The following is a 26446-nucleotide window of genomic DNA, read 5'->3' on the forward strand; positions in this document are numbered from 1 at the left end:
ATGTAACGTTGTTCAAAATTATGTCAGTTACGCATATAATAATCTTTTAAATTAATGAAGTGATGAAGCAGTTTGATGACACCCATGATTTACAGGGCTGCTTTTAGCTAATGTTAAAAGCCTTTCATTTAATAAATTGTCCCCTTGAGAAATTACCAAAAATTAATATTTTCTATGCTAAATGTTCCAAGGTTTACACTTTTTCACTATATTAGCAAACAACAAGGGAGAAGCATTTTTCAAAATATATTTTCTTTTACATATATTTAATTGAAATTAATTAGTATATTACTTTAAAAGGAAATGATCACAGGGAAAGGTGTGGGATCATTTATGAGAGTTTCTTATGGCAATAAAATAGCATTTAAACAATGGAATTAATCATGTCCTTAAAATTTTTATGATAGATTGGGAATCATTCCAAGCTTTTTGATTAAATAGAAGGACATTCCGTACAGACTGGACCAAAAAGAAAAAAAAAAAATTCCAGCTATTTCACTGCAGTTAATATCTCCCTGGTTCCATTATGTCAGGTTACGTGCTGAATATTTACCGAGCTGAAAGCAAAAGTCCAAGTGAGGCTCGCAAGATCTATTTTGCTTTGCTCTTCCTTGTGCTTGGCACCCTGATGTAATGTATGCATAAGGTTGTGAATGCTTAATATTCCCCATTTTATGCACATCTTATCAGAAGCAAGCTTTAAAGCCACTTTTTCCTAGGCTTGGTTGGGATTCAAGGAACATAACATGAAATGGTATAGTGTGTCCTATAAAAGAGGTTAAAACGGAGGTTATAATTATGAAAGCTCAATAGATTTGAAAGCTAACACTGTACCCACTCACATGTGATACTATCTCTAGAAAGGCAAAGAGATATATAGGACTATAAAGGGAAGCCTGTAATTGATGCTCTCTGTACTTATTAGGATTTGTTTTAGTATCATCAGGGACTCATTTTTGTACTACCTCTGAATAAATAATGTGCATAGTAGGTTGGGTCAATTCCTTTTCACTTTGAAATATTTTCAGCGGTTGCACTAAAACCAAGGATAATTCATCAGCTTTTTGTAAGGCAGCTGGATGTAATGTGAAAAATAGGTGCATTAACTGATTTATTTGGGGGGGGAAACCTCTATAACGGGGGCCAGCATGAAAAGGAAGGGACTCTTGGCCCTAGGGGTGATGGGAGAGCATTTTCCATCTCAATCAGGAGCATTCCTCAAAAAATAAACAAGACCTCAGCAAAAATACCCTGTTCAAGTGTTTGTATTTGAACGCTCCATGGGTGAAGTCTGCCACACAGCAGAGGCTCCGAAGGGACACCCACATATAATTACCCATGGACAGAGCTTTGCCTCTGGTAAGTAAACCACCATAATGAGCACAGCTCCTCAAATACAAATTTGTTTTAAAAAATAAGTCAAACAGAACCATCCCAAAAAGCCTAAAAATTGATTCCAGTGAAGGCTTTGTTTGGCTCCTGCTTCTGGCACTGATTCCAGAGTTTAGTATCTCCGGCAAGTTACTGCTTTATCCTGGGTGACAAGTTCCAGATCTCTCAAACTGCTCTGGCCCCATCGGTAGGAGAGACACAGTGATGCTTAGCTAATGTTTGTGTCCTTTAGTCCTTTGATAAGCCTGTAGATGAAAAGAGCCACAGAAGGACAAATTAATTATTAATAGCAGTTATTAACAAATTAGTTGTAGGTCCTAATATTTCTACAGGTACCTCTCTGCTACAGCATCTGAAATAGTAAGGGATTTTTGCTGGAAAGTTTGGCTTGTATGGGGTTTGTTTTGTGAAAATATGTATTTCGTGGGGGGCGGGGCTTTGCAGAGCTGCCTCTGGAGCCTTTCCTGGTGCTCCAACCCTTCCTTGGAAAAAGAGCATCAAGGCAATCCTGCCTGACTGTCACACTAGGCAGTGAGGGAGAGGGGTTATTTTCTCCAGTTCTTTTCCAGTGTGAAATTCCCCCTTGAAGTTCAGTCTTCAGTGAGGGTCTAGTTTCATTTGGTTGCAAGAAACACTGTCAGTCTAGCAAAGTGAGGAGAATTTCTGTTGTGGTGGAAAACAGTGTTGCACACACTCCTGCATACAAAGTTTGTCCACCCAGAAAGGAAGAGCCTGATCCTGTAAAGGCAGAAGGGATTTGTTATGAGATCTGGGGGTACTTCCATAAATTTCTCTAGTGATTTACACTGAGCAAGGATCAAGACAGCGTTTTCTGAAAAACTGTGAAATATTTTGAGGATCATATCAATTGTCTTCTACTGTGCGATTAGTTTTGGATACCATCTTGGAAGTGCTACCAACTTTTGGGTATTTGCAAAAGCATCTGTTAATGTGAAGTGTAGCTGCCAAATAATTAATAAACCAAAAAAGACTGTGCATGGAAGGGTTACTCTCTGCCCCCAGGCAACCAAGCCACCTGTAAATTCTAGCCATAGACAAAATTCACGGGTACAAATTTGAGACTAAGTAGGGAAAGTGGTTGCTCCAACAGCTGGAGTGACCAATAGCCACTGGGTTTGATGTGAGTTCTCAAGACATTTGGCAAACCTTTGATTGTAGTAGAAAAATTAATGTGTGTGAGTCTAGTTTTTACTGTGAAACTTCCAGATTATTTTAGAGATTATTAGTTTTGGGGATTTGTTGAAAGAGTATCTCACACTAATTTCTGTATGAAAATGGACCTTCCAAGCTGGAAAACTAAGAGAACTGATAATAAGAGGGATTTAATGATACTTATTTGTTAAAGATCAGAAATAATGGTATTTATTTCTCCTTAGTAAGATTCTTTGGGTTTAATTTCTAAGGAAACATAAGTAGTAATAACAATAAACACATAGAATAAGTTGTGATCTCTGAGAAAAGCACCTCCAACCATCAGAAAAATTAGAGAATTTCTTAATTTGTGCTTCTGTTGGGATAGACAAGGATTGTATCAACCTATGTAACAGAATGTATCTAAATGCAGATAGGGCCACTAAACCCCTACATTTCTGCTGACAGAGTTTCTGCTTAAATATTTTTATAACAAAAAGAAAAAAAAAATCCCTGGAACGAATTGAGGGGTCGGTCTCTAGCAGTTATGGGGAAATTACCTCAGACAGCCTCAAGAGACTTGGCAGAGGAGGGTCAAGAGTATGCAGGAGAAAAGAAGCAGTCCTTGAGCAGGACCAAGGGCTACCTCCTCTACTGCTGTTTTGATGAAAGCTGTGGGCCTGAAGGGGAAGTTTCAGTATAATAAACCCCAGAAATTTGCACTTTCAGCTCATGCCCTTGGTGATTTTGTAGTATCTGCCTTTGTGGGGTTGGCTGTACCTGCCTCTGCATCCACACCAGGCATCTCTTCAAGCTTTTGGCAGAAGCTTCTGGTCCATGTAAATCTCTTTTGCACCTACAATTTGGCAAAGGCTCAGCTGTTATCTGTGAGGAGCATGATTCAAGCCTTGCTCCAAACAAGTGGTAGTGGTGGGACCATGCTGTTGGGTCTCCTCACTGAGGGACAGAAGCTTCTACACAGAGATGAGCATTACATTGGGGGCTGATTTCTGGATAATTAAGTAGCGGATAAGTCTGCATAAGAGTTTATCACAATTTTATTGGCCACAGCAAGGTAGCGTTATGAGGAAGATCTATTGTTACTCTTGCCTAATTGTCAGTCATATCAGCTGTATGCCTGTGTCCTTCCAGAGTTGAAGACACCCTTCATATTGTGTGCCAACAAGACTAATTTTATTAGCACCTTTTTGTGCAAAACCAGCTTCTTTCATTTAAAGTTGTCAGACCTGAAGGTCATGGAGGGCGGTAGAAGAGCTTAGAAAGTCTTACAGATCCTCTTGCAGAGGTGAGGCTTCCAAACAGCTGAGCACCACGTTTTCAGACCTTAGATATGGGATGCAAAGCACAGCTAGATTAGCAAAGTGTTGTGTGCCAAATCAGGCACCTTAATTGAAATTCAGGCCAGTGCTGAAATTCTGTAGGGAAGTTCTGCTCTATGTGACCATTAAATTTCTACTGCACATCTCTGAAGGGGATGGGAAAACAGATTCCTGTCCAATGTTTGCAGTGCTTAGTATCCCCATCTTCTTGCTACTCCATCATTTGCCCACTGCTTTTTAATTACTTGACGAGGAAGAATGTGTGCATTTGCATGTGCAAGATTTAGCTGGGGTGTCACACCATATTTGTGAGTGGATGCAGAGGTTTTAGGCCTTTCCTAAGCAACCTCAGTCTAATGTGAGGATGATGGTGGGACTAGATTTGTCCTCATATATTCTTATTATCAGTCCACCAATTTCATCAGGTCACGGTGCCACTTTCCTGAGGCTCTCCAGTCTTGTGGAGTATCAGCCCTTGGCACGGGGTAGTTTACCATGCTGAAAAAGTTCACTTGACAGTATAATTGACTAAAACTAGATTTGCTAGAAGAGCAGCTAGTCTTATCACTGGTATGCCCAGCAGATGCTGTTTGAATTAGCTAAGAAATAAAGTGATGAAAAATGAAACTAAACAATCTCTTTAATAAAGAAGAATGAGCCAGACAACATTTGAGTGAAGAATGTCCTTTCCTGACAGTAGAGTCAGCACACACCACAGTGGGCAGTGGATGAAGACAAGTGAGAAAGAAGAAGAGTAGGACAGGAAGGCTCCAATGGACACAGTCTTCCCCCTTTTCTGGTTCCTTGGTTTGCATCATATCCAAGTCCTGGATGAGATAGGGGCAAGCCCTTAAGGCCTTTTCAAAACCTGCAAGATCAAAGACTGAATAGTACATCAGCAACACAAGCACTAAAGGACCAGAGAGAAAAGAGGTGCTGACTGCAAAATTAAAAAAAAAAAATAAAAAAAAAAATAAAAAAATAAAAAAATAAAGGAAGGCTTGAATCCTGACAGTTTGTTGGCTGACTGTACAGCACAAGGTGATACCGAGTTTGGTTCTTGCTTGCTGATGGGTACAGAGAAAAGGTTGTGATATGGTCAGGATCAGACTGGGCTTGCACAGAGGAGAGAAATTCATGGAGCCTGACTCACCCCTGGTTCACACTTTGCACAGTCTGTTCCAGCCTCTGCAGAGGAGGTGCAAGAATTGCCAGTTCACGTGGTTGTGTAATACACTAGAGGAGGCTGAGTTCATCCCAGCAGCTGCCTGCAGTGGCAATGAGGGTTTGCCTGGCACTAAGGAAGGCAAGACAGAAAAAGCAACCCCCCAGGGGAGGGGAAAAAAGTAGAAGTAAAAATGGTAGTGGAGGGGTCGCTACTGGTGCTTTATGTGATAGCTGCAAAGATGAGTGGAGAGACCTACACATGGGAGCACTCATCGTGCCCTGCAAAAGCATCTCCCATCCTCTAAGCAGGATGACAAGAGCAAGTAAGTGCACTTTAATTAGAAACAGTATTAACTATTACTTGCAGCAACTTTTTGCCCAAAAAACATAAAATTCTTTGCATTTTGGATAGAAACTCCTCCCCAGGGAATCTATATTTTTCATTTTCAGAGCTAATGCAGAAATTCTGCTATTTCAGTTAGCAGAAGAAAAAGTTCCCATTCATCATGGATGCTATTTGAGGCGATGCAGTTGCACGTGCAGCCTTATGGAGCTGTGGAGGGTGAAAAATACTGTCTAGGCTGCCAGCTTCGTGCCAAGCTACTGTCTGATGCTGTGAAAAGATATATTGTATCTTCTTCAGCTTTTAATACCTGTAATAGCCAGCAGACCCTGGCAGACCAAGCTGTCATGAATGGGTCAGTGAGACATAATGAAACATCCATGAGGGAAGAAGCATCCTGGCATTATACATGAATTTGCACAGGTTTGCAGGGCAGCCAGCTCTTCCATATCTCACGTTACGTTAGCTGTTTATAAATTATGCCCTAAGTTTTATCACACACGCATATTCATTTTTAATGCTTAAAAACACATTAAAAATAATTTTTGCTAAAGGATGATCCCTAATTCCATCAGGAGCAAAGCTAAGGAAATGATACATGCAAATTTGAGCAGGGGTTGGTACCATTAATCTCTGGCTTGTCTTCCTGGAGGGAACTTGCCAGTCCTGGCTGGGTCTGTCAGAGCTTGCAGCCTGGATGGGAGCCTAAAGGCCTTGGATGAAACCCTACCTGCATGCCAAAGGTCCTTAACTCCCCAAACTTGCCGCTCCCACACCCAAAGGAAAGTGCTCGAGCTCTCCTGCATTCCCACAAAGACTAAATCTTTCAATTGCCTCCCACACAAACCAAGGGAAAGGATAGAGCAAAATGCATTTATGAGCATTTGAATAATCATTGGGATGAGTACTTTTTACTGACATAGCACCTTTTGTTCAAGTGATTTATAAGCATCCATTAAGCCTGACAACTTCCCTGAAGGGTAATTTTATTTTTTTTTCATTCTCGGGAAGTGGAGAGCTGAGATTTGCTGGAGGATAGGGCAGGAAACTCATGGCCAGGCTGTAAATGGGAACCCTGCGTGAGGGATTTCCTCTCCCCCCTCCATAGGGTTTCCTCTTGGCTCTCTAATCGTTAAGTAAGATCTTGATGACCAGATGCTCATAGATAACATAGCTCAAATATTGTTTCCTTTTTGCAAACTGCATGCTGGTTTGGTTCAAAGGCCAAATCCTATTCCACCATCATCTGGTGGCAGGGATCCCATCAAACATCAGTAGTAGAGAGGCCAAGCTGCACGAGTTTGGAAAACAAAGCTAAATACGTGAGAACTTTTACAGTTGCAGAGCACAGTGTTATTTAGAGCATTTTCTTCTACTTGAGAAAAACCTGGAAAGCTTTAAATGAGACTCTTTCTAAAGGGCACATCCAGGCGCTTTATCCAAAACCATTGGCAAGACATTTCCCTCCCAGATAGCATGCACGTTCCTGGGTGCAGTGACAATATTTCTTCCCTGACATCGCCAGTTAAAAGGATTTATTTTCAGTAAAATAGAGTACTTCAGTTGTGTGATGGGCAAAAAAAGGTACTCTATAATTAAAAGTGGGATTAGACAGAAAAATGAGATGTTAGGCAGATAATTAGGGAACTATTATAATTAGAATGTGCTTTTAAATCCCCTAGTAACTTCTATTATGAAAGGGATGTCCTCTGATTAACTAATATTTCCTTTAAGTAGATTTTTTCCTCTTCCTTTTGGACAGGAAAGCTTGAATTGAATGACTTCACCTTAAAAAGTCACAGTTTACTGGGGCCTGAGTTTTTCTTGTAACAAGCCAGTTTTGTTCAGGAAAAAAGACCTATATTGGGGTTGAAAGTGGCAGAGAAGATTTTCCTAGTAAGCTTATTAAATTGCTTCTCTCCTCTATTAAATACAATCTTATTTGTAGACAGTACTTAGTATTCTTTGTATTGAGCCTTTAAGAGAAATTATTGCTGTTGGAGCAGTGATAGCCTTAGATTAAATTTTTATTCATGCAGGTTTTATACAAGCAGAACTGCTGCATATTTCTATGTGAAGCAGAAAGCTGTGATGGTTTTGAAAGGATGGGGAGCTTCAGCTAGAGCTGTCTGACAGCTGCTGTTGATGAACACAAACCAACAAGCTTCTCAGAAGATGCTTGTCTCTCCCTGGCTCTGCAGCAGGGAGTAGGGAAGGACAGAGATCAGTCCCACTTCTTACAGTCCCATAAATCAAGTCAGTACATTTATAAGTGAGTTAAAACTGGGGGAAATGAGAGGATAAACTGCTCTGTTTCCCTCACCTGAGCCTTTTCAGGTGTTGGTTTGCAGGGAACTTCTGTGAGAAAGTGTCGTATGTAAACAGGGAAAAGTAGAAAAGGAAAATAACTTGCTGGAAGTGCAGTATCCCTCCCTGGATTTTATTTTATTTTATTTTATTTTATTTTATTTTATTTTATTTTATTTTATTTTATTTTATTTTATTTTATTTCATTTTATTTTATTTTATTTATTTATTTGATTTTTTTTTTAATTTAGTCTAAAATTTTAGGAATTGAGAGAGAAGTGAGTGCAAAAGTTCATTTTGATTGCAAAGGCCAAATGTTGCCTTTTATTTGTAAAGGAGGTGGGGAAGGCAGAGGAGGAGACAGCCAAACGTCCAGGCCCAGCACTGATGCCTATTTCTGTATTGCTGTATTTGGACAAACAAGACTCCTGTTCTTTCACCTAAAAACCATAAAAGTAGATGGAAAATTGCTTTATTCAGGGTCAAGAACCTTGGCATCCGTCTGCAGATATAAAGATAACTTACTTAAAAGCCATTTGTGGTACGTCTGATTCCAGTTTACTGGACATAATGTTGAGAAAAACACTCAGAAAAATGATTTTATATAGCCAATTGGTCAGGGAAAGGATGAAACTAATTCCAAATATAGTACATGGGTCCTGGAGAAAGCAGCCTGGGGAAGATGCACCCAGCCTAAGGTTAGAGGTTCCCAAGTCTGACAAGGGCATTGCTGCATGAGCAGCAAAAAAGGCTGGAATAGTTATTTCTATTCTGGTGAGTGGAAAGGATGTTCCAGCCTACCACATCTGGAAGGGGAAAAGCATCTCTTCAGGGTGTCTTAAGGAGCTATGCATGTGGAGATCATCTCTGAAGCCCCAGAGATCATCAGTGCCCCAACACTGCTCTCAGGCAGTATGCTGCCACGTCTACCTGCTCAGTAACCAGAGAACAGCAACGAAATGCCAGTGATGGGAGAGGCTGAAAAAATATCACCAGCTGCCAGTGACATTGCTGGAGGGACCCAAGGGCAAGGGTTCTTCCAAAGATGGGAAGCTCTCAGGGGCCGAGACAGCCTGGCTTGATGCATACACTGGTTATGTGGAGAAGCAGCAGCTCTGCTGCCTGGCAGGGCATCATGTGATGATTTTTAGCCTTTCTCCATGGATCTGAAGGACTGGTGGGACCAGTCCCTTGTTGGGGTCAGAGGGACCAGACAGTAATGGTCTAACAGCAAAGCCTCCTGACTTAGTGCTCTTGTTGAAGGAGATGGCCATATCAATAGTACCATCCAGGACCATGTTGCTGAGTATTCATGGTGACTGTGCAGACTCTGGAAAGAGAAATACCAAGCTGAACTGCAGAGATGCTGATGCTGGGGTGGACTGGGGTCATCTGATATCTCCTGACTTCCCAAGATGAATGCTGACATCCCAGTCAGGAGAGGAACACCCAAGCTACAGGGAGTGAAGGGAGTTTGGTGATTCAAAGCTGTGGCCTCCTGCCCTGTATTTGTAGGATGGAGGTCACAGAGGAACATGAACTTAATCCTCTGAAAAATATCTGGGCTTCTCACTCCTGCAGAAAAGAGCCATTTGGTCTAATGATACCTTCCAGCTCTGCAGTGCCACTCAGCCAAGATGCTGGAAGCATTTTAGGTATCTTAATTCATCCTCTCAGCAAGCAGCCAAGCCTCTGCACAGCAAAGTGCTCATGTTAACAGTACAGCACAATGGGGAAAATACAGCATAGAAGAATATGATAGGTTTATGTCTTTTATGGCTTATGCTGCAAACACATAAAAACAATTAGGATTTGGAGAATATTTTTTAAAAGCAAAAGGAATGATTGGCATGGCAGAGAAAGTAAATATTATACCCTTGAGAGAGTTAGGGACATATTATTTTTCCAATTTTACAGAAGAGAAATGCCAGATCAAAATTACTTTCCTAAGATCACACAGGGTGATCCTGTCACCTTTTCTATTGAGTAGTTCTTACTCAAGGGTTTGTCTGTCTTTGTGCCCAAAGACCTCCTTTAAAGCCTGCTATCCAGTGGTGTAGTTTTACAGTGTATTAGCTACTCTGTATTTATTCCCCACATAAATATCTCTTCAAAGTGAGCTGCCTCACCCAAAGGCACTTTCAGAAGTGTAAGGCCAGCGATAATGCTGCTAAAAGAATTAACACTGTCCCACATTATTAGTGGTAATTAGTACTGGTTAGGACAGGAGTTAATGCACACTAGTGGACATAAATTCTGCCTTTGTGTCCCTGTGCTGACATAAAACCAGCCTGGGAATAAGATCCCACTGGGTGAGATAGCAAAGGGACCAGGTTGATTATCTGATGCCTCAGGATGCTGGAGCTCAAATTTTCTTTATTCCAGACCTTTCTTCCCATCATGAAAGCTTGCGCCCTCTTTTTGGCAAGAGAACAGTTCTACCAGTGATCCCCGTGGTAATTGATAACCCATCATTTCTCTGGGTCTTGGGGGAAAAAGAAAACTGGAATATTAAAACCTGGCCATTCTGTCAATACAGTCAAATAACTCCAGGGATTGTTTCATAGCTTCCCCCTCTGGGGTTAACTCTTTATGGCAGCATAGCTAAATTGCAGGCTCAACAGCAAAGAAAACCAATCAAAAAAAGACAGTATCAAAATAAACTCAGGTTATCCCCTCCTGCTGGTGGGGTGATGGATGACTTTGCATAGAAAGAAGGATGGTGGCATGGGTGCAAGTGCCAGTGCACGTCTGGCATGCACATGGATTCAGGATACCACAGCAAACCTCTTGGGAAATGGTTGGGAAATGAAGAACTGAGCAGATAGAGAGGATACTTCCGTAATGCTTCAAATGTATTTTATTTCAAACCGTTTCCCACAGCTTATCTGAGGTTGGAATAGTCCTCCTTGTGGAAGGACTTCAAGTTTTAAAGAAAACGTGGATTGCACAAAGTCAGCTGACTGCAGAAACTCTCCTCCTTCTTTCCTTCCTTCCTTCTTCCTTTGAAGATGATTTGACATAGCCATCAATAGTTGTAAGAACTTGAAAGGGAAAAACTTAGTAAAGCGAAGGTAATCTTTTGGACTCAAACCCCTCATTTTTATGCTAGAGAACTGCTGTGCTTTTTGGATTCAGGAAAATAACTTCACAAACACATGCAGAATCTCAAGATACAGTCACAAAGGAAAATGAACTTTTCTAACATAAAGACTACCCACTTCAGCTCCTTGGAACAGCCACTGAGAGCTGGGTTTTACTGGGGGTTGAAGGATGTGCAGGCTGAATTGCCGTAGGTGCTAAGACTGAGTCTGATTTCCAGAATCACTGAGATCCATCTGCTTCCACTGTCTTCACCCAGACCTGCTGGAGCTGAACATCATTCATAATCAGGGCCCAGCTGGTCACTAGAAAAAGGCCTTTTCCATAAAAGTTATTTGAACTGTAATTTTAGGTTCACTTTCTAAAATACAGAGATAAACCTCTGTATGGACACTTACTTAGACTTAACCTGATCTTATCTTAACATTGATTTTGATGATGAGGGATTAATTTAAGCTAAACAAACAGAAAGTGCTTGTAAATTGATTTTTAATTTTTTTTTATTCTGGGTTCACCTTAGCTAAGTTAAGAATTCAGCTGAAGTTAAAACTGGCATATTTTTATGTCAGCTAGTTCTGTCTAGAAACCTGTGTGTCTGTTTGTGCTGGCTCATTGGGCGCTTGTAAATGGATTTCATTTTGATCAAAGAGGCAGTGTGATTCTCAGCCCGCTGGAGAGGGACCCCCGAGGTGACGTCAGCCAAGGGAAGAGTCACCAACAGCAGCAAATGTGTCACAGAAGAACTTCAAAGCAGGATCCACAGGCAACCTTGGCTAGGAGCAGGGAACAGATCCAAGGGAAAACATGAGGCAGGCTGGCTTGGCATCCTAAACAAAATCTAAATTAAGAGACAGGCAGGTAAGAAGAACTTTATGAAAGGCACTGAAAAGTGGAAAGACAGAATGGAATAAACTACATGTCCAAATCAGGAAGTGGTCCCGTGATGGAGTTTCTTAGGAGGTCTCTCGCTTGAAACACTGGGGGTTTTTAACACATTCATGAGGTAAAGTTTCTCTGAGAGCTAGTGGTTGCTTGTGATGGTCTTGGCGTGTGTTTGGAGGAACACACAATCCCATTGGGCAGTGAAAAAGCACTCAGTGGAGGCAAAAACCCTCTGTGGGACATAGCACAGCAGCAGGGCAGACCACAAGACCAGGTGACCAGGCAAGGAATGTATGTCAAGCCACATTTTATATTCTTGGTGCCGACACTGACACTTTTGGAGAGTACTATGTGGTACATAGCTCTAGGGGGAGTCACCTGAGTCAAGAAGGCAAGAGATTCTTTTGAGTGGTCCCTCAGGGAGGAGCCTGGCCCTGCATCCCAAAGGTCAGAAGAAGAAATGAGATGGTTACCTACCTCCTCAATGAAGGACAATGAAGGTAACATAAGTGCTGCTGATGGATCTCAGCCTACATGATGCCAGTAGGGAAATATTTGGGATAATTGCAGCTTTTCTGAAAGAATGTGAAGAGAACTGCAAATATATGCAACTGTTGTAAAAGTCTCAAATGTGGAGACGCTCAGAAAGAGAAAACATAATGCTCACAACTTTGTCATACCAGTACAGAGGGAGGAGAAGGAGATGGTTCCTCCTCCATTCTTGGATATGGAAAGCCAGGGCAGAAAGCCACCAGTCCTTCGAGTTCAGTGAGGCAGAGCAGAATTTGAACTGTGTGGGGAAGTCAGAGGGTGGAGCTTTCCCCTAAGTTACAGACCCAACATGTGCTTCTAATAGAGAAACTAAAGCAGAAGCTAGAGTTACTGCAAGGCTGAGTGTACTAATGAATCAAATTGTCTCTACACTACTTCAAAGGCTTTGGGAAGAAGCAAGAATAACTAGAAATGTAATACTAATGGTAAGGACAATGTGGCTGGCACTGGTTAAATCCAGCAAGGGTCTCTTCATCAGCAGAGAGGCAAACTGTGTATGGAAAAGAAGGGGAAAAAAATGGATCCGGTGTTGCTGTACAGCAGAGGAGAGGGAACAGCTGTGTCCTCAAGTTTGGTGACAATAAATGCAAGGCAGAATGGGCTTGGTTCAAAAATGAGGAGAGCAGTACCATGATAAAATTTGAAGGGGATCCAAGTTAGAAGTGTTTCAAATAGCAGCAAGGACAGGAAAGTAATAGAAAAGGGTTACAACTGATCAGCAATGTAGACAACTATAATAAACTTCAACTTGGAAACATAAAAGAAAAATATGATCTTGGAAGATATTAGAAAAATAATTTAAAGCATGATATTCCATGGAGGGGAGAGATCTGGGTAAGGTTCAGAGTTTCTGTTTATGAGTTAATGAAGAGAGGGGTGGGAACAGCTTGTCTTCCAGCAGAGGCCCAAGAGACAAAGCATCTCGCCTTTCCTTCTTGCACCATCACTTTTTTTTGGTTTAAGGCCTTGAAAACTTTCTGTGTTTCGAGTGCTCTGTCATAGAATGAGGATTTCCTGTCGAGCACACATGCTCATAAGATGTTCTGCTGCTACAGTGGCACCCCCTAAACCACGAGCTGTCACATATTATTTGGGTGAGTGGTCCCGTTTCAGGGGATGCACTTGAGAACGAATAAACTGAAAGGGATGTTAGACATGGAGAGGAGGACTGAAGTGATAGAAGGTTTAGTGCATCTGCATGGTATCTCATAAACTTGACTCTGTTCTGATCATGTTTGCATCTGCAGAGTTATAAAAGTGTTTTGAGGCAAGAAGAGGGGTGAGACAAAGAATTCAACGTCCCCAAAATCCCTGGGGAACTGCTTGGGTCGGTAGAGCCTTCCGACATACTTTAATTAGCTCCACCACAGTGGGATTCAGAGCTACTTTGGTCATATCTATGTGTGCTGTGATGCATATCTGCCTTCAGATGCAGCCCTTCTCAAAACGTGACTTAGGAACTTAATCCCAGTGATTTACAATAAGAGTTGGCTGGTAGGCAACCCCTAAAGTGGAACTTAATATCCGCATTCACTGAAGATGGTTTACATCTTTTGCAGAAATTAGGTGCCAAATTTTCAATGGGCTGTGGTCACTGTTGTGTTGAGAGAAGAGACAAAATATCTTTAGAAATCTGAACTGAAATGTTGAATGTGGGATAGCCCTCCTCAAATCCCTCTTAGCTAAAAATGAGAGTACTCAATGGATCTCAATTCTGCTAAATGCAAGGAAATAGCATTGCTGGAGAGCTGAGTTGATGATTCTATGAGATGATTCTTTAGTTCCATGTAAAAAGTACTTCCTTTCTACAGTCTGGATGTCTATCTGATTTCATGTCTTCTTCCCACAACTAAGTTGATGATAAGAGCAGGAAAGCATATTTTCAAAGTGTAATAACAGCTTTTCAAGCAAAGCTAGCATCCTCAAGGTAAAAATAGTGCCCTAGTGTGGTAAGCAAACATTCTCTTGATAAATCTTGGTGGATTATTCTGACTGCAGTTTCGTCTTGACAGCTGCAGATTCCAGCAGAACTTTTATATGAACCCTTTAACCGAGCCACAGAAAGTGACTGTTGCCATCATGTCATTATGAAGGATGCTCAGAATCCCCAGACCATTGGAGTTTCCCATCTGAAACCGGTGCCTGGGCCTGGCCCAGTCCCTGTGCATCTCAGTGCCCTCACTGCAGACCTGCAAGGCTCGCATGGAGAATTCAGGGGCCAAGCCAGGATGAGGGGCTGTCCCCACCATGGCTGCAGGGCTGTGGAGGAGGAGATGCTGCTGCTGCTGCCTTGTGGGAGGCCCAGGGCTTGGGAGGCAGCTCATGGGTCTGGGGCCCCTCCGAGGGAATGCTTGCTCTGCTTGGAGGAAAGTGCAGCTTTCACTGCCTCCCTCCCCGATTCCCCTCCTTCTCTCCTTCAGTTTTTTTTTTCCCCTTCCCTGCCTGCTTCTCACAGCTGCTGCCTTGGGGACCCAGCCTTGGTGAGGGAGGAGGCCGCCTTCCCCTACAAGGCTCAAGGGCGAGGGCAGCTGCCTCTGCAGGATGGAGAGGGGTGGCAGTGGGATGAGGACACTTATCCTTGGAGGCTAAGCCTGCCTTTCTGGTTTGGGGCTGATATGGCTTGTGGGGCACTGCTGTGAGTGGGGAGGTGTAGGGAAATGGGAGTGCCACGTTTGAGTTACTCTGCTGTAAGGGAGGTTTTAAGAATGGTTAACAAGGAGAGTTTTTCCTAAGTTGTCCTTAGAGCAGTCCTTCATTGTGCATGCACGCATGTACCCATAGAGGCTTTTCTCACAGCTGTCATAGCTGGCCAAAAATTGTCCACGGGAGCTCAAAGAGACACATATATCCGTGCACCCACCTCTCAGACCGCAAAGTGAATGGCAGATACCCATCCTGCTGTCACCCACACTACTGCAGATCCTCTCTGCTTTTCTGCATTCTTGTGCACCAGCTTGGATCCAAACTGCTTAGAGTTGAGCCACTTGTGCCCAAAGAAATGCTACAAAATGAAGGAGCAAGAGCAACTGGAAGCTCTTTTGCTGCTTCCCCCACTCCCGTATTTTTTTCTTTCTTGCCGAGAGAATTGTTTGCGGGTGGAAGAGAGGGATGTTTAAATAGCTCCGCAGATCCATTTAGTAAAGTCAATATGCAATTATGCGAAAGCCTGTGGTAATACCCCCCCTGATGCAGATAGCAGCGGTCGGAGCTGTCCTGGGGGGAACCGCAGGCAGCTGTAACTCTCGGGACGGGGGTCTGCAGGGATCCTGGCACGCTTCCCTGACTCCCCAGCCCCTTGCAGCCCAGGCACAGGTCGGTGCCCGGCGCCGTCGGGCTTGCAGGGCTGGGGACCCCGGGAACACCCTGAGCCCCGTCCGGCACCGCGCTCCCGGGCACAGGGCTTCGCTTCTTATTTTCCTCTGTTTTTCTAATTTTTAAAGCGTAATTGATTTGCAATTTGATTTGTAACCCGATTTTTCATAGACGGTATCGTTTGCGGGAAGTCCCCTCCGAGAGTTCAGTGCCTGCAGAGAGCTCCGGGTTCCTTCCCATCCCACCGGGCTGAACAGCCCCAGATCCCCTCTCGGATGAATGTCCATCCTCTGCGATCGGCATCGGAGGCACGCCGAAATAATGCTGCGTATGGGCTCATTAGCCGAGGTGCAGATGGGCTTAGGTAATAGGAATGGAGCAATAGTGAAAATTAGTTTGGAGGGAAACATCAAATCGAAAAGCTCTGACAAAACTCCACTTTGCTCTAGTTCAGCCGAGGTACTGTCAGACACCAATATTCAATTCTATGTCGCTTCAAATTATTTTGTTACTCGCTGATTTGCTTCTCGTACAATGTCGCAAGTACTTTCAGTCTCATTTGAAAGGGTAAAATACTTCGTTCAACTTTTTAGAAGAGTGGCCTTCGACTCTTACACCAGGGACACGCAATCACTTAATTTCTGCTTTATGTACACTGAGGAAAGTATCCGTAATAACTTCTTGATAAAAATAAAATAAAATAAAGCCAAAAGGATCAGTCAGGTTGTTGTTTCCTTCAAAGACAGCAGTTTTACCCGCAGAGATGAACTGGGAGCTGAATTTAGCCCAGCAGAAGCAGGAAAAGTCTCCAGAATAAAAGAAAGTATCGAATATTTTAGGCTAATGTCACCCTCTGTTGAATTCTGGCAAGTGGTTCTGAAGGCAAAGAGCTGTCGGAGCTGATGTGCCACAAGTGGCAGGAGGGTTTGCTTATACCTTCATTTAACCTATTAAAAGAAATCCTCACTATTGTTCGGCTACGTGGGTGTCTCCGTCTTTTTCGGCTACGTGAGGGCATATGTGTGGACTGAGAGCAGGCGCTTAGAGATCTTTGCTTTAAAACATTCCTTGGAGTTCACGTAGACCACTAGATTTTTATCTGCGTGTCCAGTCGGCTGCTGACACTGTCTGTAAATACGACAAAGACTTTGCATTTCACAGCCCTTCTGCCGCTCTCGCCTGGTAAAAGTCAAGGGTTTATGTTAGAAGTCTGGGGTTTTTTTAAACAAAACCAAAGACTTTTCCCCTCTCTTTTTTAAGTCTCTTCTTGTGCTTTGTATTTTTGAGGAGAGCAATCCAGGCGCCACGAGAGCGGAGAAGCAAGTGGGCAGGGAGAGGGGAGAGGGGAATTGCCCAGCTAGGCTGCATCTGCCTGCCTGGGAGCACCCGCGGCTCAGGCACGGGCAAAGGTTTGGAAACTTAAAACACCAGCGTCATCGCTTCCTCTAAACCGGGACTAACGCTGGGCCGGCGTAAACTGCCCTCCTGCTGCTCCACCAAGGACTGGCATCAAAGTGATTGCCTCCACTGCCCTCCGGGAGCACCGGCCGGGAGCTGCCCGGATTGGGATCTGCCTCTGCCCAATGGCTGGTGGCGGGGGAGAAGTTTTTAAACCGTTCGTAAATATTTTCTCTTTTTTTTTTTTTTTTTTTTTTTTTTTAATAAAATTCCTCTTTCCTACATATTTAGCTAATGTGCAAATACCTCGCACGGATAAACTCAAACCATCTTTACCATATCATTGCTCCACGATCTGCAGTCAGTAAAATCCTAAACACTTTAAAGTGGGGTTTTTGTACAGTTATACAGGTGTAGCCTAAGGAAAAAATAAGTGTCGCTACGACTTTTCTAAGGCTTTTTCTGTCTCTGGTCGCTATTCTACTGAGCACTTGGGCGTCCCTGACCCCTCCAAATTGCCGAAAACTGGACTTTTCTGTCGCAGAAAAAAAAAAGGCTGTAGTTTCCTCGTCTCCCAGTAGACGGCACAAGAGCTCAATCCTTGGGACTCAGAGCAGCCCAGCGGTTTTTTTTTTTGTTGGTTTTTTTTTTTGTTTGTTTGTTTTTTTTTTTTAATTAAGCAGACACAGTTTTATCCAGCAATTTCTTTTATTGTTATTATTATTTAATTCAACGAGAAGTATAGGAATATCGACTGGAAAGAAAGAGGGTTTGGCATAGGCAGGGAGTACAGAATTACCGGGGGGAGAATGGGCTAAAGGCAGGGATCGTCGCTAACCCCGGCCCGGAGCAGTGTTTCCAAATTAACCCAAATGAACTTGTAGAACTTAAATAGTGTAAGAAAAAACCCTTCAACAACCCCAACGCGATGGTGCTGCCGGCTCAAGTGTTAGTCTACGGATTTTAGGCTGAAATTTTCTATTTGTAGTGTGAAATAGGAAGCGCAAGGCTCAGATCGGCTCTGCGCTGCCTTGCCCGGGCTATCCCGAGGTACCACCGCAGGGAAAACCTGGCAGCCGTCGCAACTTTTGTCCCTGAAGGACTCCTTTTGTGTGCGAGTGCCTTCAATCCCGCCGCCGGCACTGCTGTCACCGTTGAAGTCTCGAAAGTCCTGGCCAGTAACTCATTTCCCAGTTAATTTTATTTAAGAAGAAAAAAAAAAGATAGCGCTGCTTGGAAACTTTTAAGACAACCGTAAATTTTATTAGGAAATATTTTATGAAGCCCCCCCCATTTAATTAATCTCACCCCTCCATAACTTCTGCAAGCTTCAGGGCCGGCCGTGGCGGGAGCGAGCAGCCGCTGCTCCCGTTCCCCGGCCCCCGCGGACCCAGGGCCCGAGCTGTGCCGCCGGTGGGCGCGGGGCAGCCCCGGCTCACCTCGGGCTGACTCTCCGGACAGACCCGTCGCTCTTTTGTTTTCTTTATCGGAAGCCAGTGAACAAACCCCCCAAATCCTGGCGCTGCGCTTCTTCTGCGCGCTTAAACCCCTCGCTCTTAAACTCCTTTTATGATCATCCGCACCCCACCCCCCACCCCGATCTGACCTTTAACAGGCTCTAAACAAGTGCGGGTTTCCCCCCCACTTCCCCGTCCTTCTTTCAGCCGTTCCATCAGGCTCTGACTTTTCGGGTATTTCATCTCGTATCGTTCCCCTCCTTCCTTAACTGAAGCATTCCTGGATTATCTCCCGGCCGCCTTTCCAATGCTTTCTTCTCCGGTTTCTTGTTTGTTTCGCTCTTCTGGTTGTTCTTATTTCAGTTTTCAAATTTCAGTATCAATGGTGAAAGAGCACACTTGGATGCTAATTCTGCCCCCGTCCCACCGCTCCCCTCCTCCCCAGTCCCTGCTAGGAAGGCGGCAGGGAAGCCAGCTAGAAACCATTTGATTGTTCCTAGGTATGACTAATTCTTTCCTTAAGCTGGGAAATTCAGCCTGATTAAAAGCCTCATTTATTATCCGATAAGCAAATGGACTCAGATTCCACCTTGTGGAGGAGGCTTCCTTGCTCCCCAGACGCCTTTTTTTTTGCCTCGGCTCGTTGGATGCCTTCGCCAAAGGCCCAGTGGCGGTCTGGGGGGGCCGCGCAGAAGCGCGCAGCGCTCCGCAGAGAGGCCGCTGCCCGGCCCGCCGCACCCACCAGACCCCCTCGCTCTTTCCTTATTGTTTTTCCCCTACCGTATTTCCCCCCGCCCCTCACCCTTTCCGCCAGGCGATGGACAAGCTTAAATAGATTCCCGCAAACCAGCAAGTTTTTGGAGGGAAAAAAGATAATAAAAAAACCAACAACCAAAACCCCCCCAAAAAACCCCCAAGCAGAGCTGCTTTCCTAAAAAGGCGTCTGGGCGAGATGCTGCGCGGGTCCCGCTGCAGCGCAGCGCATCCGCCGCGGCAGGAGTTTACCGGGATAGCGCGGATTTGGCCGTTTACTTTTTCCCGTTTAATAGATGATTAATTGCTGTTCGGATTAGCTTTTTTTCTTTTTTTTTCTTTTTTTTTTTTTTTTTTTTTTTTAAGTTTTCCTTCTTTCTTTTTTTCTGGCCGGCCTCTCACGGGCGGAGAGGAGAGCTGAGCACTTCCTCACAGCGAGCCCTAAGAGTAATAATTGTTTGCTAATTGTAAAATCCTTATCCAGGATGAGGTTTGGGCAAACAATTTGTAGGGCTGTAATTACATTGTAAAAGTGTTTCGGGCTGAGTTGCGCTGAATTAAGCTCATAAAGGCCTGGTGGAGACGCTGAAAAAGGGTCTTTTGGCTTTTTTTTTTTTTTTTTTTTTTTTTATTTTTTTTTTTTTTTTTTTTTTTTTCATGGTGGGAGGGGGGGAAGGAAAAGAGGATGGAAAGAGGAGGAAACGCGTCCCTGGAAGCCGGGTCACAGCAACCCCCTGCGAGGGAGCGCTGCGGTGGGGAATCGTTACCAAGCGCCTTTCCCCGGGGAAATCACCAGAGAAATGAACCCCACGCGCGTGGCTCGGGTGGGTGGGTGGGGGTCAGCGCATGAAAACGGCTCTTACCTGAGAGGTCTGGATTTCTCTCGCCGGGATAAAAAGCCGGTCCTAGCAGAAAGGGGGGCGGGAGGGGGGGACTGAAACGGGTTTCCCCGAAGTTTGAGACGTGGCGGCGGGGGCCGAGCCGCTGCCCGCCGTCCCCGGGGGATTTACCAGAGGAACCCCTCCGTCACTCCCCCGTTTCCCACAGCAGCTCAGTCGGGACCGCTGTACCGGGGGCTCTCCTCTTCCCGCCCCGCTGCCCGGGCGGAAGATGCGATAGCGTCGGGCCAGCTATTCCCGCAAGCGCCCGCTCGGGGCTCGGCGCAGCCCGGCCCGCAGGTAGGGGAGGAAGGGGCACGGCGAGTTCTCCGCTCCCAGGCCGGCGGGGACCGGCGGGGCTGCGGGGAGAGATGGCTGTGCTTTTGAACGCAAGGGAGCGGACCAGCGGCCAGGCGGATGGAGGCACCGGCGAGGGGGATCGCCCCACGCAGGACAGGGCGCCCGCGGAGCTCAGCGGAGGAGATGGGCATAGGGATGGGAATAAGGATGGGGACGGGCACAGGGATGGACGGGGACCGGGATGGGGGGGCGCCTTCCCCCCCTCCCCCCCCGGCGCGCCGGTCAGAGCCCCGCTTCCCGCCCGGACCAATGGGGGCGCGGCGCGGGGCGGCGCGGCGCTGATTGGTCGGCGGCGGCGCGGCGGCGGCTGCCGGGGGCCGGGTGAGCTCACTCGGCCGGCGGCCGCGGGGGGAGCCGCCGGGAAGGGGGGGGTGCCCGGCGAGGCGGGCGGCGGAGCGAGGGGCGGGCGGCGGCGCGAACCCGGGGCGCTGCGCGGGCGCTGCAGGGGGCGGCGGCGCCGCCGCCGCCGCCAGACAAAGGCGACGGGAGCGCCCCCGCGGCTGCCGGGGAGGGACGGGCGCGCGTTCCGCGTGCGCGCGGGGAGGCGCGGAGGGCAGGGCCGGGAGGGGGCGGTGTGTCCAACCCGCGGCGCTGCGCGGGCGCGGGGCGGGCGGCGCGCCCCCCTGTGCCAGTGGCGGAGTTGCTGCCGCCCAGCGCATTGTGTAAGACGCGACCTGTTATGGCCACCACTACTTCCGGGTTCCCGCAGTCTGCTCCAGCCCGGCGCTGCGCTGCGCTCGGGCGGAGCGGCGGCGGCGGCGGCGGACGGACGGCAGCGCTCGGACCGCGGCGGCGGCAGCGCCTCCCCCCGCCTCCCCCTCCCGCCATCCCGCCCCGCTGCCCTTCCTCCCGCGCCCGCCCCGCACGGCACCCGCGCCCGGTCCGCCTCCGCCAGCCTCGCCCGGCGGCCGCGCAGGGGCAGAGCGAGCCGGCGCCGGCGAGGAATTAGGAGCGATCCGAGGAGGAGCGAAAAAAAAAAGCCCCCCATCATCATCATCATCATCATCATCATCATAATAACCATAATAAAAGGAGAGCCGGCGCGTTAGCGAGCCTTTTTAATTTTTCCCCCTCCTTCTCCTCCTCCCTCGATTTAATTTTTTTTTTTTTTTTTTTTTTTTTTTTTTTTTTTTTTTGGGTGATCGCACTCGAAAATTAACATTCGCGGTGTCCTGCGCGGTGGGAGCACACGCAGCGGATCATCATCAGTCATTCACCACCTTGACAACCTCGCCTGTGATTGACAGCCGGAGTGGCAAAAAGCCATGAGACTTGGTAGTTGGGTTTGAGGGGCACTTTAAAAAAAAAAAAAACAACAAAAAAAACTGATTTGGGGAAAGGATATTTGCTTTCGCCCCGCTGCTGTCTTGGAAACGAGAGGGGGAGAGTAAGACAGACAGGGAGAGAGGGAAGAAAGAAAGAAAAAAGAAGGAAGGAAGGAGGGAGAGTTGATTTTTTTTTCTTCTAATTTTTTTTCTCCTTTTTTAATGCTGAGTTACCGTATCGCTTCGCTGAGATCCAGCAAGCCGAAGATTTTACTCGATTGCTTCCATTGCTGGAGACGCTAAGGGATTTTTGCCTTTTTTTGGGGGTGAGGGGGGGGAACTTCGTGTTTCTTTCTTTTCGCACTGGCCTTAAAGAGGATATATTAGAAGTTGAAGTAGGAAGGGAGCAAGCAGGCCGATGGCGCAAAGGGTACGTATGATTAAAAAAAATGGATTTCAAATGTGAAATAATATTGAAACGTGGCTGACAGAGACGCTGCGAAAAAAGTTTTTTTTTTTTTGTTTTTTTTTTTGTTTTTTTTTTTTTGTTTGTTTTTTGTTTTTGTTTTGTTTTGTTTTTTTTTTTTTTTTCTCCTTTTTGGAATAGGGGCACAAAGCGGGTGTCCTGCAGCGGGAGGGTTTATCAGTTGTACTAGTAGGCTTAAAACCTGTGTCTATTGCTATTTTCTTGATTCTTTTACTCCCCATCCCGGAGTTCTCAGGGAAGAGGCAAGCTTTCTATACATTAATGACATACAGGCATGTAAGTGAATATGTCCAAGCCTCTGTATTTGTTGGTTTTGTAGCTCTAGTTCTACCAATGTCTTTTTTAAAATCACCAGTGCTTGAAATATTTGAATGTGTGCATGTCTCTGAGCATTTTGCTGTGTTAGTGATGATATACCGCTTCACTTTCAGAAGATAAGCTCTGGCTGGGAGTAAGCACAACTTTTTTTTTTTTCTTCTTTTACCTCCTTTTTTTCTCACCCCCCCTTTTTTAATACATATATTATAACCCAAAAGGTGCAGTGCAGTGGGCATACCCCCCCACTCTTTTAGAAGGAAAGTGACTTTAATTTGGAGGTTAGCAGCATTCACTACCATGTGTATTGTTGTTTCTGTTTTGGATGCGATCTCTTTTTTTCTTTTTTTTTTTCCCTAACTACCTCCTAAATTGAAGTTTTGAGAAAAAAAATAAATCAGCTGTAGTCGGGTGAACAGGGATTTGGGGAAGGAAAAAAGACCTGGAAAGAATTTTTTTGCCTAATTTGCCTGCCGCCGTCCGAGAGCTGGTTGGGAAAGAAAGTTCCTCTGCTGACAACTTGCCTTTTACTCTTTCGTTCCAAGCAAGTGTCAGGGATCTTTAAAAGCGTTTATTCACACCTTCGCTTTTAATAGATGAAAAGTGGCCGTTTCCCCCGCTGCCTGGGAACCGCAGTAGCTTTCGGTCCTTAATCTTTAACAAAGAAAACCCTTTCTTAAAAAAAAAAAAAAAAAAAAAAAAAAAAAAAAAAAAAAGGCATTCCCGAGAGCCCGGGCGAACGTTTTCAGCTTTTCGGCTTTAAAAGTTGTGTTCGCGTGGAATTGCTGGAAATCCGCAAATCGCTCATTCTCGTTTTTGGTTTGGTTTTGTTTACCGCTGCTGAAGTTTTTGCATCCTCGCTGGTGAGGTACCTGACTTCTTATCAGCGGGAAAAAGTTTAGCGGAGGGAAATTTGGACACCGGGAACCGCTTCCATTCACGGGGTGGGGGTGGGTGAAGGGGGGGTGGTGCTGGGAACTTTGGGGATGGGAACTTTGGGGTGGTTTTTTTTTTTCACTTTTATTTATTTTATTATCAATGCTATGATTGTTGCTGTTGTTGTTATTTCTCCTCCGCCCCAGACTCGGAGGGCTCGGGGCCGGAGCAGCCCAGCCCCTGTGCTCCCAGCCCGGGGCGGCTTTCCTTCCCCAGGGCCGGCGCCGCGGAGCCCGGGCGCGCTCGGGGGGGATCGCGGCTCGTCGCCGGGGTGGGACAGGGGAGCGGAGCTGCTGCCGGGGGCGCTGCCCCCGCCTCCCCCTGACGCCTCTCTGCTCTCTCTGCCCCGCAGTACGACGAGCTGCCCCACTACGGCGGCATGGAAGGGGTGGGCATCCCGACCACCATGTACGGGGACCCCCACGGCGCCCGCCCCATGCAGCCCGTCCACCACCTGAACCACGGGCCGCCGCTGCACTCGCACCAGTACCCGCACGCCGCCCACGCCAACGCCATGCCCCCCGCCATGGGCGCCTCCGTCAATGACGCCCTCAAGAGAGATAAAGATGCCATCTACGGGTAGGTGCCGCGCAGGGCTCCGCGCAACCTGCGCGGGATGGAGCGGGGGGCAGCGCGGGGAGGGGAAGGGCGGGATGGGGAGCGCCGCGCCGAAGAGCGCCGCGTTCCTAATTTTGTGTCGTTACTGTTTTGGGAGGCGGGTGGGGGAGAGGGTTGGGGTCCCCCTGGCACGGGGAGCAGCGTGGGCTCGAGGAAAAAACGGAGCTTGCTGGAGGGGCGGCAGGCATCACCGCGGGAGGAGGAGGAAAATAATATTCCCAGGGCACAACCTGCGCCGGGTGGTAAATCTCTGCACGGAGTTTTGGAGCAAGGGAGAGTTTGGAGAGCTTCACCCAACTTTTCAACCTTGTTCGTCTTTCCTTGTCCTGAGAAAGCTCAAGAGCTGCTTCTCTCAAATCTTTTTATTTTTTTATTTTCTTTTAATTTTTTTAAACCTTTTATCCGACAGCATTGAGTGTTTCTCAATGTGGCAACTTGTTACGCAGTTTCTAGGCCGTTGCGATGGGAGCTGACGGGGTTATTACATTGGGCGCAGATGCTTTTAAAATGTGTTTGCCCAGCTGGAGTTTGAAGGGAAGTTTAAGAGCCTTTAAAAATCACTCTCAGGACAGTGAGGAGAAGGCTGTGGAAAATAAAATTCGTGGAGTTTGGTTTCTTTATCGGGTTATCAGAAATCTGAAGGGTTGGTTAAAAGTCGGTGGTGTGAGGTACCCAGAAGGAAAAAAAAAAGTATGAAGCCCTGGGAGAAAAAAAAAGAAATCCCTGTTTATACATATATATACGTGTGTGTGCGTCCACGCTTATTTATTTATTTAAATTATTAAACGGGCGAGGGAAGCAGATGCACACGCTGCCTTTCTCCCGCGGAGGCTTTCCAAGCTGCGATTGCCCAGGAGCACCTGGTTCCCCCCGTGGGTCGGCGGCTGCGGAGCCCCGGGGGGCGGAGAGCCGGGCAGGCCATAGGGAGTCAGCCCAGCTCGGCCAGCGCCTGCCAGTGGGTCGGAGCTGTGCTGGGTGGGTTTAAGGGCTTTTTCTCATGTATATAATTTTTTTTTTTTCATTTGGATGGGGATTGTTTCTTTTAATGTTTTTCTGTTGGTTTGGGTTTGTTTTTTCCCCCCTTTCACTCCCAGCAAGTCCTCCAACAGAAAGCGGGAATTAAAAGCATGAGAGACAGAAGTGTATGCCCAGGGATTTTAATTTTTTTCTTTTTTTTTTTTTTCCTAAAGACAAGGAAAGTTAATTCAAAATGGCTGCTGGAACCGGCTTGGGTTTTATTCTTGGCTTGTCCTAAGGTTGCATTAGCAATATCTGCGGCCAGACAGTGCGGAAAGGCCGGGGAGATGCCGGGCTGCCGGCCGGCTGGCTGTGGGAAGGGGCCGGGAGGCGGCGGGGGGTGCCGGAGCCCCCTCTGTGGGTGCCCCCTTCCCCATGCACGCTGCTGTGGGACTAACTATTGTTGTGTTTGGGTTTTTTTTTGTTTGTTTTTTTGTTTGTTTGTTTGTTTGTTGTTGTTTCGTTATGATATTTTCCTCCCCTCTGTGTGTGTGACTATTGTATTTTCTTTCAGACACCCCCTGTTCCCTCTTTTAGCACTGATTTTTGAGAAATGTGAATTAGCTACATGCACACCCAGGGAGCCCGGGGTAGCGGGAGGCGATGTTTGCTCCTCTGAGTCTTTCAATGAAGACATAGCAGTGTTCGCCAAACAGGTCAGCAAAACCGGGTTGAAAACAGTAAAAGAAAAATAAAAAAGGGGGAAAAAAATCGTATCGAGAAAAACAAGTCTCTGTTGAGATAAAGATGTGCGTTTCCCCCTCCCCCCTCTCTTACTGAAAGAGGCAAAAAAAATAAAACAAAACAAAATCCCCTGAACCCCAACCAAAACAAAACATGAAAAAAAAAAAAAAAATCAGGAAATCTCGGCATTTACTACCCCCCCCTTAAAAAATGGATAAAGTGGAGCGGTCTGTGTCCGGCCGGGAGTTTCGCTACGCGGCTCCCGGGAGCCGGGACAGGCTCTGCCGGGGAAGCTCCATAGGTATTTTTCAGTGTATTTGATTCACTTGCTCAAGTGTTTGGCTGATGTACTAAATCCAGCAGTCAGGGCTTTGCACGGAAGGTTACATAATGGACCCGACAGTGTAATGAAGCAAGAAATAATAACGTCTGCTTTTTCTGCTTCCATATTTCAAATAATTTTTATTATTTTCCTCCTTTCCTCCCCTTTCTTACATTTAGATCCGAGCAGAGAAACCCCTCTTTTCCTCTAATCCTGAACTGGATAACTTGGTAAGAGTTAACACTTCTTCCTCTCCCCACCCCCACCCTCCCTTCCCTTCCCATTTATTTATTATTTTTTTAAAAGTTCTGTGTCATCTAAAGAGGTGGTTTGGTGATGTGAAAATTTCTCACGTGGATTTAAAAAAATTATAATTGTTACAATGATGATTTTTATATTTACAAGTA

The 26446-nt window shown here is 46.0% G+C and overlaps 2 protein-coding genes across 4 annotated transcripts in view; one reads left to right on the forward strand and one right to left on the reverse strand.

Moving 5' to 3' along the window:
* Positions 1 to 17182: 17182 nt before the first annotated feature.
* Positions 17183 to 21583, reverse strand: LOC148224176 (uncharacterized). The gene has a single exon (XM_088160971.1). It carries the CDS (start codon positions 21417 to 21419, stop codon positions 20184 to 20186), a length of 1236 nt encoding a protein of 411 aa, XP_088017097.1. The 5' UTR covers positions 21420 to 21583; the 3' UTR covers positions 17183 to 20183.
* Positions 21414 to 26446, forward strand: part of MEIS1 (Meis homeobox 1) — a 107041-nt gene continuing 102008 nt past the window's right edge. For 2 of the 3 annotated variants that reach the window (XM_088160974.1, XM_088160973.1), the window contains exons 1-4: positions 21414 to 22090; positions 23751 to 23977; positions 25548 to 25689; positions 26219 to 26269. In XM_088160974.1, the coding sequence (XP_088017100.1) occupies positions 22079 to 22090; positions 23751 to 23977; positions 25548 to 25689; positions 26219 to 26269 (432 nt within the window). In that variant the 5' untranslated portion in view covers positions 21414 to 22078. Of the gene's footprint in view, positions 22424 to 23750; positions 23978 to 25547; positions 25690 to 26218; positions 26270 to 26446 lie in introns of all 3 variants that reach the window. The other variant, XM_088160972.1, reaches the window with a different exon arrangement.

Source organism: Sturnus vulgaris, chromosome 3 (assembly GCF_052056855.1).
Source record: "Sturnus vulgaris isolate bStuVul1 chromosome 3, bStuVul1.hap1, whole genome shotgun sequence".
In the NCBI taxonomy this organism is placed as follows: domain Eukaryota; kingdom Metazoa; phylum Chordata; class Aves; order Passeriformes; family Sturnidae; genus Sturnus; species Sturnus vulgaris.